Genomic DNA, 18,134 nt, shown 5'->3' on the forward strand with positions numbered 1-18,134 from the left:
AGAAGATCACTGGCTGGGGTGCCTAGTTCTAGTTCTTACTCCTAAGGTTCTTTAGGAATCTTAGGTGAAGGGCATTTCGGCTGTAAGTGCCTCTCACTTGAGGGAATCCATGGGCACTACATAGACAAGGCAATCTTATGTGATTAGTTAACCCCCAAAGGGACCTTGAAGTGCTTCATTCAAATAATATTCCTACTGTCAGTACAGTAGGCGAAGGCGGAAGTCTTCCACCTGTTTTCTGGTTGTAGATAGAGACAGAACTTTCAGACATAACCGCTGGTGAGAAAATATTTGCTGTTAGATTTTTAAATGAATAGTTGCAGAGTTTCTAACTTCTAATATAGCAATTATTCTTAGGCATAAGCCTATTACTATTTCTTAGAGTGTATTATTCAATCATAAAGCTTACTGTTCTTCAACTGGGATAAAAAGTTATATTTCATTTACTAATGAACATCATCCACTTTAAAATACAGGCTTTAAAACTATTGTTTATTTTAACCAGATACAGTATCTATTTCTTTAACTTTTAAGTTTGCAATCATTTGTACTCAACTCAGAGGACGTTGCTCTTTATTCCAGATTCCCTATCCATTTTGTCCATCCTACCTGCTCTTCTTATCTCCCATCACTTGCATTTCTTCACTTGCCAGATTCCCATTTAAATAAAACATATATGAAGAACTATGGAAGCAAGAAGTACCCCTATCCTAGTCAGTCAGGCAATAAAGTACTTCACTTACGAACTAGGATAATACAAAAGGTACACACATCAAGTTGCTGGCTGCAAGAAGTCCCTGGTAAACCTCAGCTGGAGCAACCCTCCACAAAGCCACAGGTGACAAGCCCTCAGCCCACGAAAGAAAATGGTATGAAGACTAAGGAAGAAAAGCGATCTTACAGACAAAGAATTATGGGTGAACTTAAATATTATTACAGTGGATTCCATTTGCTTTGGATTGACACCAAAGTTGCTGCCAGAATGAGTTGGAGGCTGTTGCATGGACAGGTGCTGACCAGACGAGAGAGACGACGGGTAGGCAAGAATCATATTTAGGAAAGAAAATGTAAAGTTAAAATGAACTATTTAGGAACCAAGCTTTAAACTCAACCTAAAACTCATTTTAACAAATCCCAAAGTAGAAATAGCAAATGATGGTGAGAATGAGAATTTCTTATTGAGTTTCTTGTCTGCAACTGACTTGCTGTACAACTTTAGGCAAAATTCTTAAAATTTGTATATATTTGCCTATGGAATGGTTATAATTGTGTTTTCTAATCTCTCCAAGGAGCTGCAGGTTTGATCTGTGCATCTGAAGTACAGAGTGTTGTTAATATATTAAGTGTACACATTAAAAACCAATTTTAACAGATACTATGTTATTCAACAGACCCCTAAGTTAGATGAAAGCTACGAGATACCGATAATATGTTTTGATTGTCATAGATTTCCTTGAGGCTACCCCATACATATTACTTCAGAGCTGTGATAAAGAGGAAAATTCCACCTTTCCCTTTTATAAACAGCTGCAAAAAATGTCTTGTGTTCTCAACACTTTAAGAGCCAAACAAGCTTTTTAGTTTGGGGGGGTTGCTTATTTGTTTGTTGGTTTGGCGCATCCTAAACTAATAGATGTTGCATGTGCTGTTCAATCCCTTAGCTATTGAGGACGTGCGTTGATTTATTCCGCTTGGTTCCATTTGTGGTGTTCATAATTGTACCCTTCATGGAACTCTTATTGCCAGTGTTTCTGAAACTCTTCCCAGAGATGTTGCCATCAACTTTTGAGCGTGATTCCAAAATGGTATGTAGGAGTTTTTAACTTTTAAAAAACAAATAGACTTCAATTTTTAGAGAAGTTTTTAGGTTTTCAGAAAAATTGAACAGTGAGTACAGAGAATCCTCGGGTACCTCCTCCCCCCTTTCCACCATTATTAACATCTTACATTAGTATGGTACATTTGTTGCAATTGAAGAACCAATATATATACATTATTATTAATTAAAGCTTATACTCTACATTAGGGTTCTCCCTTTGTGTCGTATAGTTTTATTGGTTTTGACAAATGCACGCCATCTATCCACCATCACAGTGTCCTATTGCCCTAAAAATCCCGTGGTTCACATGTTTGTCCCTCTTCCCCCTATCCTTCAACCTGAGGCAACTGCTGATCTTTTTAGTGTCTCTATAGTTTTGTCTTTTCTAGAATGTCATATAGTTGGAACCATATAATATGTAGTTTTTTCATACTGGCTCCTTTCCCATAGCAATATGTTTTCTCAGTGTCTTTTCATGCCTCATTTCTTTCTATCACAGCATCATATTTCATTGTATGGATGTACCACAATTTACTCATTCACCTATTGAAGGACATCTTGGTAGCTTCCAATTTTTGGCAATTATGAATAAAGCTGCTAAAAATACCCATGTGCAGGTTTTTGCGTAGATATAAGCTTTCAACTCATTTGGGTAAATACCTAGGAGAGCAATTGCTGGATTGTATATAGTAAGACTATGTTTAGTTATGTAAGAAATCGATAAACTGACTTCCAAAGTAGCTGTATGATTTGTGTTCCCACCAGCAACGAACAAGATGAGAGTTTCTGTTGCTCTATATCTTCATCAACATTCGGTGGTGTAGTGCTTTGAGTATTAGCCATTCTAATAGGTGTGCAGTGGTATCTCATTGTTATTTTAATTTATAATTTTTCAATGACATTTGATATTGAGCATCTTTCCATGTGCTTATTTGCCATCTATATACCTTCTTTGGGGAGGTGTCTGTTCAGATCTTTTGCCCACTTATTAATGGGGTTGTTCATTTTCTTATTGTTGGGATTTAAGAGTACTTCATATATTTTTGGATGCAAGTTCTTTATCAGGTATGTGTTTTGCAAATGCTTTTCTTCCAGACTGTGGCTTGTCTTTTCCTTCTCTTAACTGTGTCTTTTGCTGAACAAATGTTTTACATTTAAATGAAGTACAACCTGATTTTTTCTCTCTTGGATCATGCTTTTGGTGTTGTATCTAAAAACTTGCCAAATCCAAGGTCACCTATAATTTTCTCCTCGGTGTTTTATAGTTTTGAGTTTTACACTGGAGTCTATGGTCCATGTTGAGTTATTGTTCTATTTTTTAGGAAAGTCCTAGAACACTTTCATGGCTTTGGTGGTGGGGAGGGGGAGGTCTGCCCAGAACCTCTTGGTCTGGTGAGCCACGTCCCCTTCACCGTCACGGGCGTCTGGCTGCCAGGGTGGCGCTGGCCAGGCGGGCTGCAGCCCTGTGCAGATCTGGGCAGTACCTGTCCTGGCAGCTCCTGTGCCCGTGGCTGCCAGGATGGTGCTGGCCGGGTGGGCCGCAGCCCTGTGCAGATCTGGGCAGTACCTGTCCTGGCAGCTCCTGTGCCCCTTGGCCTGGCCTTCGTACTGACGGCGGCCCGCACCTACGTTGCCGGCTTCCGCTGGCGGCATCTCCACTTCAGCACGACCGCCACACCTTTGCCATCACCATCGGCTCCACACCCACTGTCTTACGGTGAATCAGCTGGCTGTTGAGCTATGGTGGAAGGAGTTGCGGGCCTTCGGATTATTGGGTTCGCTGCTGTAAGTCCGCTTGTTCTCTAGATCAGGAGGAAGCCGGAGCAGTAGCACCACCAGCCAGTGCAGGTGGGTAGACAGGGCCGCAGTTCCTCTTGGCTGGAGACAGAAAGAGCAAGAGAATTTTAAAGAAAGGTGTAACATCAGTGTCGAGAGTGTGTATGTATGTATGTATGTATGTACGTATTGGTTCCCTGACCCAGAATCGAACCTGCCACCTTTCAGTGCATGGGACAAAGTTTCATCCAAGTGAGCTACACCAGCCAGGGCAAGAGTAATTTTTTCCATGTGGATATCCAGTTTTTCCAGCACCATTTGTTGAAAAAACTACCCCCCTCCATTGAACTTTAACTTATTTTTAACTGTTGAAAAGTAAAGCAAACATAACAACTTATTACAGTGACTACTTGAACAGCAGGCATGCTCCACTCAGTCAAGCAGACCCTTTAGGGCTTATGAGTAAGTATCTCTGAGAAGAGGGCGTCCCCATTTGATGATCACTGTGAAGGTGACGAGCTAGAATACCGAGACAGCCCCTCATTCTCTTTATTCTGTGCCTCTCTCCTAGACAATGGTATGAAGATATGAACACAATAGTATGAGGGGACAAAGAGGGCAACTTTTAGATCAGACTGGGAAATGTTTTACAGAAAAGGTAACTTTGGGAGCCCAGACTTAAAGAGCGGCAAAATTTTTTAACCCAGTGTTTGAAAGGCATTCTGGATAGAAAGAATAGCACTTAAAATGGCTTAATGGTGTAAAAGAGTATGACATAACCAGAGACCACTGACTGATTCTTTATGGTTGGAACACATGGTAGATGCTCAATAAGAGGATGGATGGATGGATGGATGGATGGATGGATGGATGGATGGATGGATGGATATGGATATAGATGGATGAAATAAATGACTAAAAATTGTATTGACTAATGGTAATGACTAATCATGGTATTGCCATTGTGTGAGTTTTTTGGTTGAGTCTTTTAAGATCTTTCTAAAAACCAATGATTGCTATGATTGGGGTGATCATTAGAATCTCTTGGGAACTTAAAACGTGTATATGTAACATACATATTCCTGTTTCTCTGTACCCCTGAGTCCTGACCATGGTTATTTTGAAAAGCCCACCACACTGCATTTCTGCTGGTGAACAAGGATTTAGAAGTAATGGTTAACATAGTATCTTAAGAGTATACACTTAATTCTCCTTTGTATAGTGCTTTGTTCGTATCTGTTATAGCACTTAACTCATTGTATTATAATAAATTGTGTCTGTTTTACATTACTTAAACTATAAGCTATTTTAGCATAGAGTTAATTACCTAGTTTTCTTTGTTCATGGCCCAAGCAAAATCCAGGGCCACTCAGACTAAGGGTTTGTTCAACTAGCAGTCTAGATGGTTTGCACCAGGTTAAGAAATTATCTCATTTATAAATAACTCAGACAACCCAAATGCCCATCAATAGACAAGTGGATATAAAAGCTGTAGTACATATATACAATGGAATATTACTCAGCCATAAAAAAGAATGCAATCTTATTTACTATTGAGACAGCTTGGATGGACCTAAAAGGTATTATACTAAGTAAAATAAGTCAGTCAGAGAAAGACAAATATCATATGATTTCACTTACATGTGGAATCTAAAGAACAAAATAAATGGTCAAACAAAACAGAAATAGACTCAAACGTACAGAGAACACTTGTATTGCTAGTTGCCAGAGGGGAAAGGGTTGAGGGCTGGGTGTAAAGGGTGAAGGGATTAAGAAGTACTCATTGGTAGTTACAAAATAGTCATGGGGATGTAAAGTACAGCATAGGGAACATAGTCAATAATATTGTCATAACTATGTGTGGTGCCAGGTGGGTACTTGAAATATTAGGGAAACCGTGTAAAGTACATGATTGTCTAACCACTATACTGTACACCTGAAACTAATACAAAACAGTGTTGAATATAAACTGTAATTGAAAAATAAAATTTAAAAAAAGGAAATAGTATCTCATTCTAAATAATGACAAAGCCTACCACTGAGGGGATATTTTGGATTTATCCAATATTTATGATCATTGTATTAGCGATAAATAAAAGGTAAGATTAGGGAGACAGGTTGCAAATAGAGGCTACTTTTTATTTGCTCTGGTTCTCATGGAACCCACTCAGTCAGGTCTGAAAATAATATTAACGCACGAGACAGGGATGGGCGAGAATAAGGTAACAGTTATTTTTCCTGCATCTTCATCTACTAAGTCATAATCATAAAGGGTTGGTTAACTGTTCCTTTTCTATTGTTAAGGAAGAAAAACAGAAAAAGAAAATGGTTGTCAAGTTGGAACTAGCAAAATTTCTTCAAGAAACAATTACAGAAATGGCAAAGAGGAACAAAGCCACGCTGGAAGAGGCCTCTAAACAGTTCTCGTCCTATGTCAAACAGGTGTCAGTCTTGGATATAACACCAAGCAACTTCTGGGCTGGGAGCTTTATGAAAAATGCATGTCATCATGGATCGTCTAAATTGTTTACAGTCTCTGAATTTGCAAATCTAAGTTGTATAGATACGATATTGCAAATGTTTATTTGCAGAAATGTCTGTCTTAAAGCAGCCAATGTGCTGAAGACGATGATAACTTCTTGGGAAGAACAGTAGAATTAGCCAACCGTTTGTTTTAATGATTCCTGATTTTTTTATTTGATTTAGGCCGACTTCAGATTCCTTTACCCCTCCTTGTACCAGATGCCCCATTTCCAGACCTAAGGTAGAAGCCATAAGTGCTTTGACGTGTCTTTCAAATAGTCTATTAGGAAAGTTAAATTGAGTAGGAAACACATTTTAATTGCTTAATTGGGTCCTTTTGTTCCATTGCCTAGGTCCAGACAGGCCACAAGCCTAGTACAAAGGAGATAGTTCGCTTTTCCAAACTATTTGAGGATGAGCTAACCCTGGAGCACTTAGGTCGACCTCAGCTGGTTGCCCTTTGCAAACTGCTAGAACTGCCATCTTTTGGAACCAACAATTTGCTTCGCTTTCAGCTCCTGATGAAACTGAAGTCTATAAAAGCAGATGATAAAGTGAGAGCTTAACTGTATCTGTAGGGTACTAGCAAGGCATTGGGAGATATCTTAGGGTGGCTTTGTGATACAATGCAGTATCTTCTGTTAGGTCTGCTCATGGACCGGTTCTAGGAAAATGAGTGGTTTTAACAGCCATTACCATGACAACCTGAACCTTGATTACTCATTTTAAGAGTTATTGTACTCTGACCCATTTTCTTGAGAAGGCCACTGTAGTTTGGATGTCTTAGCTGGGATAAATGTGAAGCAGTTAGGACTCACTGGGAAAGAACAGCAGCTCAGTAGATTCCTGAGTCTTCTGCCAAGGACAGGACTCTACCCCCAACACCTCTGCTCCTGTCCCAAAGAGCTGGTGCCAAAGCAAATATTCTCCTGGGTGAGCTGGCATGGTAAGAAGGAGTGGCACAATGTAATGCAGGGAGGGAAAACAGCGCCTAGACACCTGTGGGAGAAAGGCACCATTTGGACTATACCTACTAATTAGACTCCTTTAAAAAATGGAAAACATCTTTCTTGAATCTGAATCAGATGCTTTAAAACATTCTGTCTGAGAGAGCAGGATTCTCAGAACTGAGATGCATGATCCCATCGGCCCCATTTAGATTTCAGTTGTTGTTTTCAGAACTTTGGAATAAACAATACTGGTCCCAGGAGCATCATAGTTTTGGGTCACACCAAGCAAAAACTCTGTTATTTATTGAGAGAGTTTGTGGACCAGAGAGAGCCATTCCTGGGGTGTTGGCGGGGAATAGGGGAAAAAGAGCACCACTGGGACATGCAACAGGTGGTACAGAGAAAGCTTTTCAAGTGAAATATTTTTTAAATGAATCAGAAAGCTGCCATGAAAGAGGAGAGCAGGAACCTCGCAAGCAGGCAAATGCAAATCAAGAGGGAAAATAATTACTTTTGTGACAGAGTATTAAGAAGTTATCTTAATATCTCTGACCTTAAAATCCTCTTGGCAGGATTCCCTTCATCTAAACTGCCACACCTTCCTAAGTCACCTTGTTTTTATAGATGGCTGGCCTTTGCAGCAGTCAGTGCTGGGGACAAAGGGTTGGAAGCACCAGATCCTGTGTTTCCTCTGATTAGTTGGAATTTAGGGATTAGGTAAAATTGGAACCAAAAGAGCCAATACCATTCCTACATTTCTTTCAGATAATTGCCAAAGAAGGGGTGGGTGCTTTGAGTGTGTCAGAACTACAAGCTGCCTGTAGGGCCCGAGGGATGAGATCACTGGGTCTCACTGAAGAACAACTGAGACAACAGCTCACAGAGGCAAGTAACAGCTTTCCTGGGCCCCTTTCACTAGCTTTCCTACAATTTGCAGACCTCATTTTGCAATTTCTACTTTGCAAGCAAACTATCTTACCTAATTTGCTTTATTTTATTGAGCAGTGGGATACCAAAGCAGCTAGATTTTTTTTTACTGAGACAAGGTATTGTATTAGTTTTCTATTGCTACATAACAGATGATCACATGTTTAGTGGCTTAAAACCACGCCCATTTATTAGCTCATGGTCCTGTAGGTCAGAGGTGCAGGCTGTGCTCCTTCCTGGAGGCTGTGGAGGGAGACTCCACTTCCAAGTTCATTCAGTTTGTTGGCTGAATTTAGTTCCTTGCAGCTGCAGGACTGAGGTCCTTGATCCCTTACTGGCTGTCAGCCCTGGGCTAGTCAGTCCTGGAGGCCACCAGCATTCCTTACCTCTGGTCGCCTCCATCTGCAAAGAACTTCTCACATGCCAACCTCCCACATGCTTTAAATCTTGGGACTTTCCTTGTTTTTGAGACCTAGCTCCAGATTTAAAGGTCTCATGTGATTAGGTGAGACCTTCCTGGATAATCTTCCCATTTTGACATTGACTGACTTGGGACTTTAATTATATCTATAGAATCCCTTCATAGCAGCACCTAGATTATTGTTTGATTGAATAACTGGGAGAAGGTGTGGGTTCATGAGGGACTGGGAATTTGGAGTCCACCTTAGAATTTTGCCTAATCCAGGTATTGTAAGGGCTTGGGCAAACTCTCTAATACAAGGCCTGTCATCCGTGTGTCTCCGTCTGCAGGTATGGCCTTGCCAGTGGCCCACCTGGACTGCTTTCCCAATTAGTGCCCCAAACCAATGTAAAGTGTTAGCTTTGGTATCCGATGTTTAATATTTTCCCTTAGATAACATATTTTAACTAAATTTAATGCTTTTTTCCCCTTCAAATGATAAGAGAAAGTGTTTTTAGAAAGTTACAGAGGTAGTAGAAGTGAGCCAGCTGGGCTGTGTAGGCTCAGGAAACAAGTCAGAGGCAGAAGAAGGGCCCTTGGAGCTTAGACGAGACAAAGGTAAAGGTAACACGGCTAGGGGAAGGAGAAGGGGAAGGGAAAGGCATAGGTGTGCTACCAAGAGGCAGAGTGCACCTAAATTTAGTGCTTTAAAACGAAGTAACTCCTATTAAAATTCTCATTCCTATAACTGTGAAAAGTACTATAAAGTGTACACAAATTATTTTGGGACAGGAGCCATTGCTGTGACTTTGGAACCATGTCAGGTAGCTTTCCTCTTCCATGCTGGACCTGCTCTGATTGGCAGATGGACATATTGTAGAGCAGTGCTAAAATAATTTGTTTCTGGAACAGAGAGCATTACTTGGGTTCAGCTGTCAAGTTTCTTTCTTGCAAGGGGGTATCATTTTACAATCCCACTACAAGGGAGTGAGGATACTGATCCAACCACGTGATATGCAGCACTATGTACTATTATTCAAAAAAATCCTGAATTAGGATATGGGAAGACACTTCCTAGAAAGGAAAATAAAATTCGTAAACATGAAACATCTTAACTTCATAATAAGATAAAGCTATGAGATACCACATTTGCCTATTATATTGGCAAAGATCAGAGTTTGATAATATACCATGTTGGTGAGTGGGTGGGGAGGGGGCACTTATACATTGCTGGTAAAAATTTCTGTGGAGGTTTGGCAGTATCTTTCAAAATTTTTAAATGTATTTACTTTGACCTAGCAATTTCACTTCTAGGAATTTATCCTATGTTCTTGCATATGTGCAAACTGTCGTATCAAAAGATGATCCATGGCGGCATTGTTTGTAACAGCAAAGGATAAGAAACTGCCTAAAATGCATTAATAGGAGTATAATCAAATAAATCATGGCATTTCCATACAGTGGAATCCTTTAAGATGTTTAAAAAGGAGGCAGCTCTATGTCTACTGATATGAATCAATCTGCAGGATGAAATAGTTCAGTGAAAAAAAGCAAGGACAAAAGTATATTAACTTACCCCGTGTGTAAAGGTAAAAAAAAAAATCTTTTGTATTTGCATAGGATATCTCTGGAAGGTTATATAAGGAACTGGTACCAGTGATTGCTTCTAGGGAGGGAAACAGGGTAGCAAGAGAAGAAGGGTAGAAGGCAGGCCTATTTTGCTTGATTTCATTCGATCTTTTGAATTTTGTCTTGCGCATATATTATTGATGTAGAAAAATACATGTGTTTTGAAGCTTGGCCAATTTGGTACTTGAAAACTTACATCTCATTCTCATTTTAATGTTTGTTTCTCTGGTTTTGAATGAGGCTGTTTTATTCTTTAACATCTACTTTGTGTTCAAGAGAAGATAACGTAGCTTCTTTGATCCACAATTGGTTTGAGAGTTCCCACTGGAGGGGGAGGTGCCGTACAGCCACTTTCTGCAGAAGCCGGACGAACGTTCTTAGCCTCACTCAACCATGAGTTATCAGCCTGTGCCTGGGAAGCTGTCAAGCCTGGGAAGCAGTAGACGACGGGTCACATCCAGTGCTAACACTCTGTGATTCTATCATGTTTTATTTCCCTCCCATTCTCCAGTGGCAGGACCTCCACCTGAAGGAGAATGTCCCCCCTTCTCTTTTGCTCCTGTCACGAACCTTCTACCTGATAGATGTGAAGCCAAAGCCAGTTAAGATCCCACTAAGTGGAGAGGTGAGTAACTGGGCTCACGGGCCTCTCCCCAAATGTCTTATTTTCTATTGCAGTCAGAGTAGGCATTTCTTTTGGTATATCTTTTGGAATTTGGCCTTAGAATCTTTTTTAAATTCCAAAAAAATATTAAAATCACTGCAACTACCTCTAGCGATAGGGCTGTCACTGCCTTTAATCCCCGGCTTGATTTAGGTGTTTTACCAATAGGAGTCCAGTTTATTCTTCCTCCTTAACTATCTAGTCTTCAGGCTGTTCCCACCACTTTCCCCTCTGAGACTGAATTGTTCCTGTTATATTATGTTTGTTTTATTTGTCCAGATTCCTATTAATTTTCAAGCAGTGAATGGCCAATCTAGCATGTAAACTTTTTGTCTTCCTACAACTCATTTTCTTTTTTTAAAATCAGGATATTTTTGCCATTGCTTTTCAGAGAGTGGAAGGGGGTGGAGAGAGAGAGAAACATCGATATGAGAGAGACACAGCGATTGGTTGCCTCAAAGAGACACCCTGACTGGGGCCAGGGATCGAGCCTGCAACTGAGGTACACGCCTTTGGCTGGAACCGAACCCAGGACCCTTCAGTCTGAGAGCTGGTGCTCTAACCATTGAGCCAAACCAGCCAGGGCTATAACTCACTTTTTTTCTTTTTTAAAAAAAACAAACACATATCTTTATTGATTTCAGAGAGAGGAAAGGAGGGGGAGAGAGATAGAAACATCAATAATGAGAGAGTCATTGATCAGCTGCCTCCTGCACCCCGGGCATGTGCCCTGACGGGGAATCGAACCCCGACCTCCTGGATCCTAGGTCGATGCTCAACTGCTGAGCCACATCCGGCTGGGCATACAACTCATTTTCTTAATCACTTTTCCTTCATGTTGCCTTTGACTCAGCAGCCTTTTTTTTCCTGGTATTTTCCTGACGAGCCCAGTATTGGCCCAATCACCAGAGCCTCTTGCTCCGGGTCCATGAGGAATGGCCTCTCCCCTTTACCTTGCGTTTTCCTGTCTAACTCAGAACCTGCATGGGTGCGAAAGGAAAAGACCTACAGAGCGTGCAGCACATGTGGTTTAGTAGATTAGACAAAATACTCTAGAGTATTTTTAATCTTAGTTATACTGTTGACTCCTTGGACAAGCCGAGGAAAATTATATGAAGTTCAGCATGAAAAATGCACTTCAGGAGACCCCATCTTGCTTTCCCTCTGCATAGTTCAGAGACTAATCTGGATTTGGGCTTTGCCCAGGAAGGATTCTAGGGAGACTAGCTAAGAGCAATTTTGGAGGACAGACTATGCTCTAAAAGGCAGGCTATTGGGCTCTTACTCTATCTTTGGTTTTCACAATATACCAGAGTTACCTGCCATCCTTAGACTGCTGTCAGGAGCAAGGAAATCTTGCAGTAGCACAGTATCTCAGAGCTAAATTTGGGTTCTCAGACTTACTGTGGATGGGCAGAAACTCTTTATCTGGGATGGTTGAGAAAGACCTAGGAATTAAGGACAAAATGACAAATTCCTAGGCATTGTATTGGTTGCTTTTTAAAAAAAATCCACATTTTAAAACGTCTATTCTCCATATATACAAAATGAGAACAAGAAGCATGTTAGGTTCTGTAAAACTTTAGAGACATCAAATTGAATATTCTATAATTTTGGATATATGTAGCCCTTTTCCCCCAAAGAACACAAAGGAAGTACTTATTTCCAAAAAGCAGTGATATATTTATTTTTCAAATCTAATTAATATAATTCTTAAAGACAGGTTAGATAGCTATTCTAAAATGCCACCCTCTCCCTCCATTTTCCTTGTTGCCGGAGATTCTATTAAGCAGCACCTACCATTTAAATAACTTTTATCATTTATTAGAAACTAACAATGATAAAGATGTCAATTTTCACTAAGTTATATCAATGCCATTAGAAATAGATAATTGGAGAAATGGCAACTTTTTTTGGAGACTAGAATACCACTAGAATTGGCAAACCAATTCTAGCTTGTTAATGACTGAGGATTTTAAATTCTAGAATCTAAGTGTGCTCAAAGCTGCAAGGTAAATAATACTAAGTTGCTATTTCAGGGACTTATTTCATGTTACTCATAAAGGGTATATAGTTGGAGGAAGTTAGGGACTTGGTGGAAAGCGAATTGTGCTAGAAAGCACTGACTACTTACTGTAGTAGCTCTTCTGAGTTTCTGGAAAAGCAGAAAGCTTATGCTTACATAAAATATTTCTCTGCCTAGGCTCCAAAGATGGATATTCCTGTGGAATCACCTACTTTTCCTGAGTCTAAAGAGAATTTGGTGAACTTGGCCCCTCAACTGAAGGGAACCAAGGTTATGCCATTACTTTTCATATGGTTAATTAGGTTAAAAATTAATATGTTAATTTCTCTATTTTTAACCCCCTTTATGAAACTGAACTTCAGTGGTGTTTTTTAATAAGGAATGCGTATTGTATCATTTGCTCTGTTTCTAAGTTCAACATTTGGCTGTAATTAGGTTCCAGATTTTGCCTCTTGAGTCCTGTGACAGGATGTATAGTAGTTGTTACAGGTTCCTGGTAGTCATGGCGATAGGACTGTAGATCTCATACACATTGTTTTAAAATCAGTAACCCAACTCTCAGTTCTGATGTTTAAGGATGAAAAATTTATGCAACTGCCTCCAGTTCCATCATCACCCGTAACACCATCAACACCTATTTCATTACCTAAAGAATCCATCACTTCTGCTAAAGAAGCTGTAAGTATTACCTTAAAAACAAACAAACCCCTTTCCCTCTAGTTTTAAGGGCAGTGAGAATCTAGAATCGTAACTATGGTAAAACACTACACAGTTCTTCCTGTCATCCAAACAGGAAGCTGTAGGCTGCATTTTAGTCATAACCACTACATTTTTTTAACCTCAATTATCCAAAAGTGAAAAAAAAAAAAATCAACCAATGCAATTGGGGATCCGACCTAAACATGTTAAGCCTAGAAGCTAATTACAATATAGGCAGATTCTTATTTTCCTTTGTGCCAGATGGAAATAGTTCCCATATGTTGTGTATTTCACAGGATTCATGTCAGGAAATACTAGCAGGAAAGCAATTTAAATCTTAGGAGAAATGCTTGTAAATAAGAAATTACTTATCTATTTTTTTCCCATTTGGATAAAGGAATTTGGGGCAAGGGCAAAAAGCATAACACAAACAGTAGAGGGGTCATGGGAGAGTTGAACTGTGTAGTGAGGGCCTCTACTGGCTCCTGAGGACCAAAGAGCACCGGTGAACACATAGATGGGGTAAACTGCACCCAGAGGCCTGGTTTGCATGTCTTTATTTTTATTACCAAGGTAAATTATAAACTCAGATTTGACTTTGTGGTCTGTCATTATTTTGATTAAGAAAACCAAAAAGCGACTCCTAAAGAGCTTACACATCTAATTGTGACCAGGGCTTAACATCCTTATGTTTTGTACCTAGACGCTCCAGGCCAAATCACAAGAGAAAACCCAGAACAGCAAGGCTAGTTCCAAAGGAGCGTAAGGACTACTGGAGGATGACGCTCACTCTCTCCAGCTTCCTGCCCACGGCAGTGGCATTCATAAAAGACCTCCCAGCTAAGACTGTGTCTGCTTTGAGTAGAGGATCAGGGGCAGTCCTTCGAGGCCTTGTAAACATTCCAGATGATGTCAGCAGTGAGACCAAGTTCAGACCATTTAGAAAACTATAATTGCAAAGCCCATTTCCTCTGTGCCATTATGTCATCCCACTAAACTTTGTGTAAAGCACACACTCCCTCCCGCCCCCCGCCCCATGTTGTTTTTAACAGCTTCATATTTGTGCCCACGTCCTTTAAGGGAGGAAATTTTTTGCATAATGGAATCAGCTTTTAGCCCTTAGATACCTTGGCCTCCTTATGGCTTGGTAACCTGAGTAAGAACCTGGAAACTCCAAAAACCATTTTAAGAGCACCTGACCAACTTTTTCAGTGACCCATCAATAGGAATTGTGCCCTGGAAACAAAGTACCTTATGAGATGGAATGGATATTCCCCAGTAAGGTCTTTCTGGATATAAAGCAAAAAGTTCTTGGAGAATAAAATGGGGAGTTAGACTGGCAATCAAAAAGGTTTGGCTGCTGCTCGGCTGTTCTGAGACTTCCCCTCTGGGCCTGCAGGAATCTGGGAGGCTGCCACAATTCTAGCACATATGGCTTTCATTAGCCACCATTTTGCTAGGAAGCATAATTAAGGGTTTAAAACTTAACCATTTGTTTGTGCTGGGTGTGTGTTTTTCTGGTCTGTTTTGTCTTTCACAAACAAGACTATTTGTTAGTCATAGGGGTTGTTAAAGTCTGATATAATCCCCACGCTACCCAGTAACAAATATTATGTTCAGATATTTGTTTGGTGTTTTCTGAATTGCCAATACTGAAAAAAACAACATAATAGATTGCTGTGCAACTAACCAACCACCTTTTCCCCTTGGGGAACACTTAGGAGGAAAAAGGTACCTCGACCTGTGGGTGACGAAATTAGATTTCTTTACTTGCTGTGAAATTCAAAGCAGTTGGATGGGAATCAGTCAAACCAAGTAAAATACAAATATCCTTGTCTGGGATCACCTACATGAGGACTGTCATCAGCATTTCATAGCAAGGATGTGTGCTTTTTATAAGCTTCCTAAACCTCCTCTCCACCAGAGGACAAGCCCTACCTTGTCCTGCTAATGAACTCGGGTTACTTGAGAATAATGATTCCCTACTATGCAGCATTCCATGGATCTCACCATAGGCCCAGCAAGGTGATTCATAAATTTCCCCACTTTTAAAATGATGGGTGTTTATTTTAATTGATTCTCATTTCAAATGTTGACTGTGGGAAAGGGATTAGCTACGTAACTTGTTGAATCCTGTTCAAGCTGAGTGATTCATCTATACTGTTGGGCTACAATCTTTTTGGCTTTCCCTATGAGCAAAGTGGGCATGGACAGGTCAAGGGGCCCCTGGCTACTTTTGGCCCCCATTGGCCTTCACCCATTTTTGCTTCATAAACTGGCATCTAAGACACACGATACACCTCTTCCCATTCTTATGCCAGTAGCTCAGAAAAGTTCCCGATTGTTAGCTCTAGCCCCAGGCTGAAACCAAGTTAGTGGTGTTCTGGTAAATGATTAACGACCAACTCTGGCAGAGGGGGCTGGGGCTCATTTGTAGTATTTGCAGATTCCAGCGATGTAAATACTCCCACGCAGCTGATTTCAAGCCACCAACAGGTCACTGAACAAGTTGGGAAAAGATGTCACAATTGGCTCAAGAACCTGTCCCAGCACAGTACTGACTCCAGCGCCTACTGGAGTAACAAGAGACAATTAAACCTCTAGTTGTCATGTTCATTAAATGCACTACTTTTGTGCACCAGAAGTATAAATGCTTCTAAATACTGTTACTTGCCAAGCCGAGAGAGAACTTGCCCGAGACTGAGTCTTCCTGAACATTTGGGTCTTGCTGACTTTCCCTCTCCCTGGCTCTCATCAGCTGAAGGAATGGGAGGCTGTGCCAGGTTGCTACAGGGCTCTCCTTTCTGTTTCCTACTTTTCCACACAGATACATATACCTCAGTGTATCAGCTGCTAATAATCTCACTGAGTATACTTGTAGGCACTTTCTGAAACCCAACCAGACTTGTGATGTCAGACCTGGCCTGTATCTTAGACACTGAGAATTCTGTTCCAATAGAGGTGTTGGTGCCACTCGACATTCATAGCCCTGCACTTGGGCTAATTCTGTACTTCAATCATTACAAGTCGTATTGGTGATATCAAGTAAGTGCTCTGTAATGCTAAAACCTAAGCTAAAGATCTCCCAGTCACCACCAGTATACGCCTAATGGAACTTCAAAGCAGATTGGCACGTAACCTAACAATGACTGAGATTCTGGCCTGCTGGCTCCTCCAAGTGGCTGCTGATAAACACAGCGACTTCACTGTCTGAGATAGATTTCCTGTTTCATGAGGTTCCATCTTACTTACCTGAGATCAATACATTACATTAGCAGTACCAAGGGACTGATGATCCCCAGTCTATGGCAATTAGAAAAGGCAGTATCGATTAATACTGTGGTAATCCCAGGCTCTAGTCTTTTAACCCTCAGGAAACCAGACAAATTCAGTGCCTTGACAGCACATCACCTTCATTAGATAAACTGGATTCCTTTTCTCAGGAGACCCAATCTGGTCATCTAAGTAAAATGGTCATTTCATTTTCTCTCAGGTCAATTTCACTATCTTTTATTAGACAGCCAGCTCAATCTCTGGGGAAATTCATGGGTGATTTGAGTAGTAACAGCAAGGACATCACTTGTAACAGTGCTTTATATTTCTCTAGCACCTCTCCCAAAGGCATATAAAGCCCTGCATAGATCCTCCATCCATTCCCACAACATTGGTTCAAGGGCCAAGGCAGAAATGATCATCACTGTTTTACAAGGAAAGACACCACTATATGGTCTGAAAGCAAATGTTTTTAAGAGCTAAAATTCATTTCCTGGCTCTGTTCACCAAATTATGCCTTCATTAAACATAAACACAAACTGTAATATGTTGACAGTTGCATATTTACAGAGACACAAGAAGGGAACTGATTTACAATAGTAGCCAACACTGCAGCTGCCAGAAAAATAGCTAGCTCAGAAAGGAAACTTAAAGCAGCAATCCCATTTTCCCTACAGAAATGAAAGCATATTGAACTTTCTTTTGTATTCAGCCGTAATCCGGCAAAAAAGCAAGCTTTTGGTATAGAAGGTGCATAGAAGCAGGTTGAACACCTTGAGCCAGGACACACTGGGTGAGTGCAGTGATAGCCAGCAGGTGGCAGAGGAAGTAAATCTCCAAGCAGCCCAAAAACAAACATTTAGAGAATTTTTCCCCTTTCCTGAGGGATGGGGTGGAATTTGTACAGGAAGAACTAAAGGAAGCAAGATCTGTGATAGTCCCAACACATGCAGTTTGATCACATGGATACAGAAGACTGGTGTGGGGGAGGACAATGAACACAAAGCAGGCTGGGAAACATGAAGCAAGGGACCATAATGTAAACCTAGTCCTGGGTGACAAGTTTCTCCTTCCACAGCGGCACAGGCATGCTCTGGTCAGAATAATCCTTAGCTTTCCTCCACCTCTTTAGCTCTACCCCTTGGCTATTCCGAGGTAGGCCCTCAGCTCCCTCCTCTGACCCTCTGACCTACCCAATCCCACCAGTTTCCCCTGAGGAAACAATTTGTGGTTGAGGGCTGGGGGTGGAGTAGGGGGTGTCTTAGCTTTGGCCCAGCAACTCTGGTGCACTGACAGGACGTTCCTGCCCATTATGCAGATGTCTTTGTTTCCTAACTTTCCAAAAGCATCCAAGAGGTGGGAGGTATGTCCGGAGGTCTCAGTCCAGGACCTAAAGGGAAGAGGTTAGGAGGAAACTGCAGGGAATGGACAGACACAGACCAGGGGCC

At 40.9% G+C, this 18,134-nt stretch overlaps 1 protein-coding gene across 1 annotated transcript; it reads left to right on the forward strand.

The window, feature by feature from the left end:
* Positions 1–526: 526 nt before the first annotated feature.
* LETM2 (leucine zipper and EF-hand containing transmembrane protein 2) lies at positions 527–14,179 on the forward strand. The gene is made up of 9 exons (XM_016210445.2): positions 527–1,036; positions 1,662–1,805; positions 5,900–6,037; positions 6,472–6,672; positions 7,834–7,953; positions 10,536–10,649; positions 12,892–12,984; positions 13,291–13,392; positions 14,117–14,179. Exons 1-9 carry the CDS (start codon positions 677–679, stop codon positions 14,177–14,179), a joined length of 1,335 nt encoding a protein of 444 aa, XP_016065931.1. The 5' UTR covers positions 527–676.
* Positions 14,180–18,134: the final 3,955 nt, after the last annotated feature.

This window comes from Miniopterus natalensis, chromosome 2 (genome assembly GCF_054644295.1).
Source record: "Miniopterus natalensis isolate mMinNat1 chromosome 2, mMinNat1.hap1, whole genome shotgun sequence".
NCBI classification, from domain to species: domain Eukaryota; kingdom Metazoa; phylum Chordata; class Mammalia; order Chiroptera; family Miniopteridae; genus Miniopterus; species Miniopterus natalensis.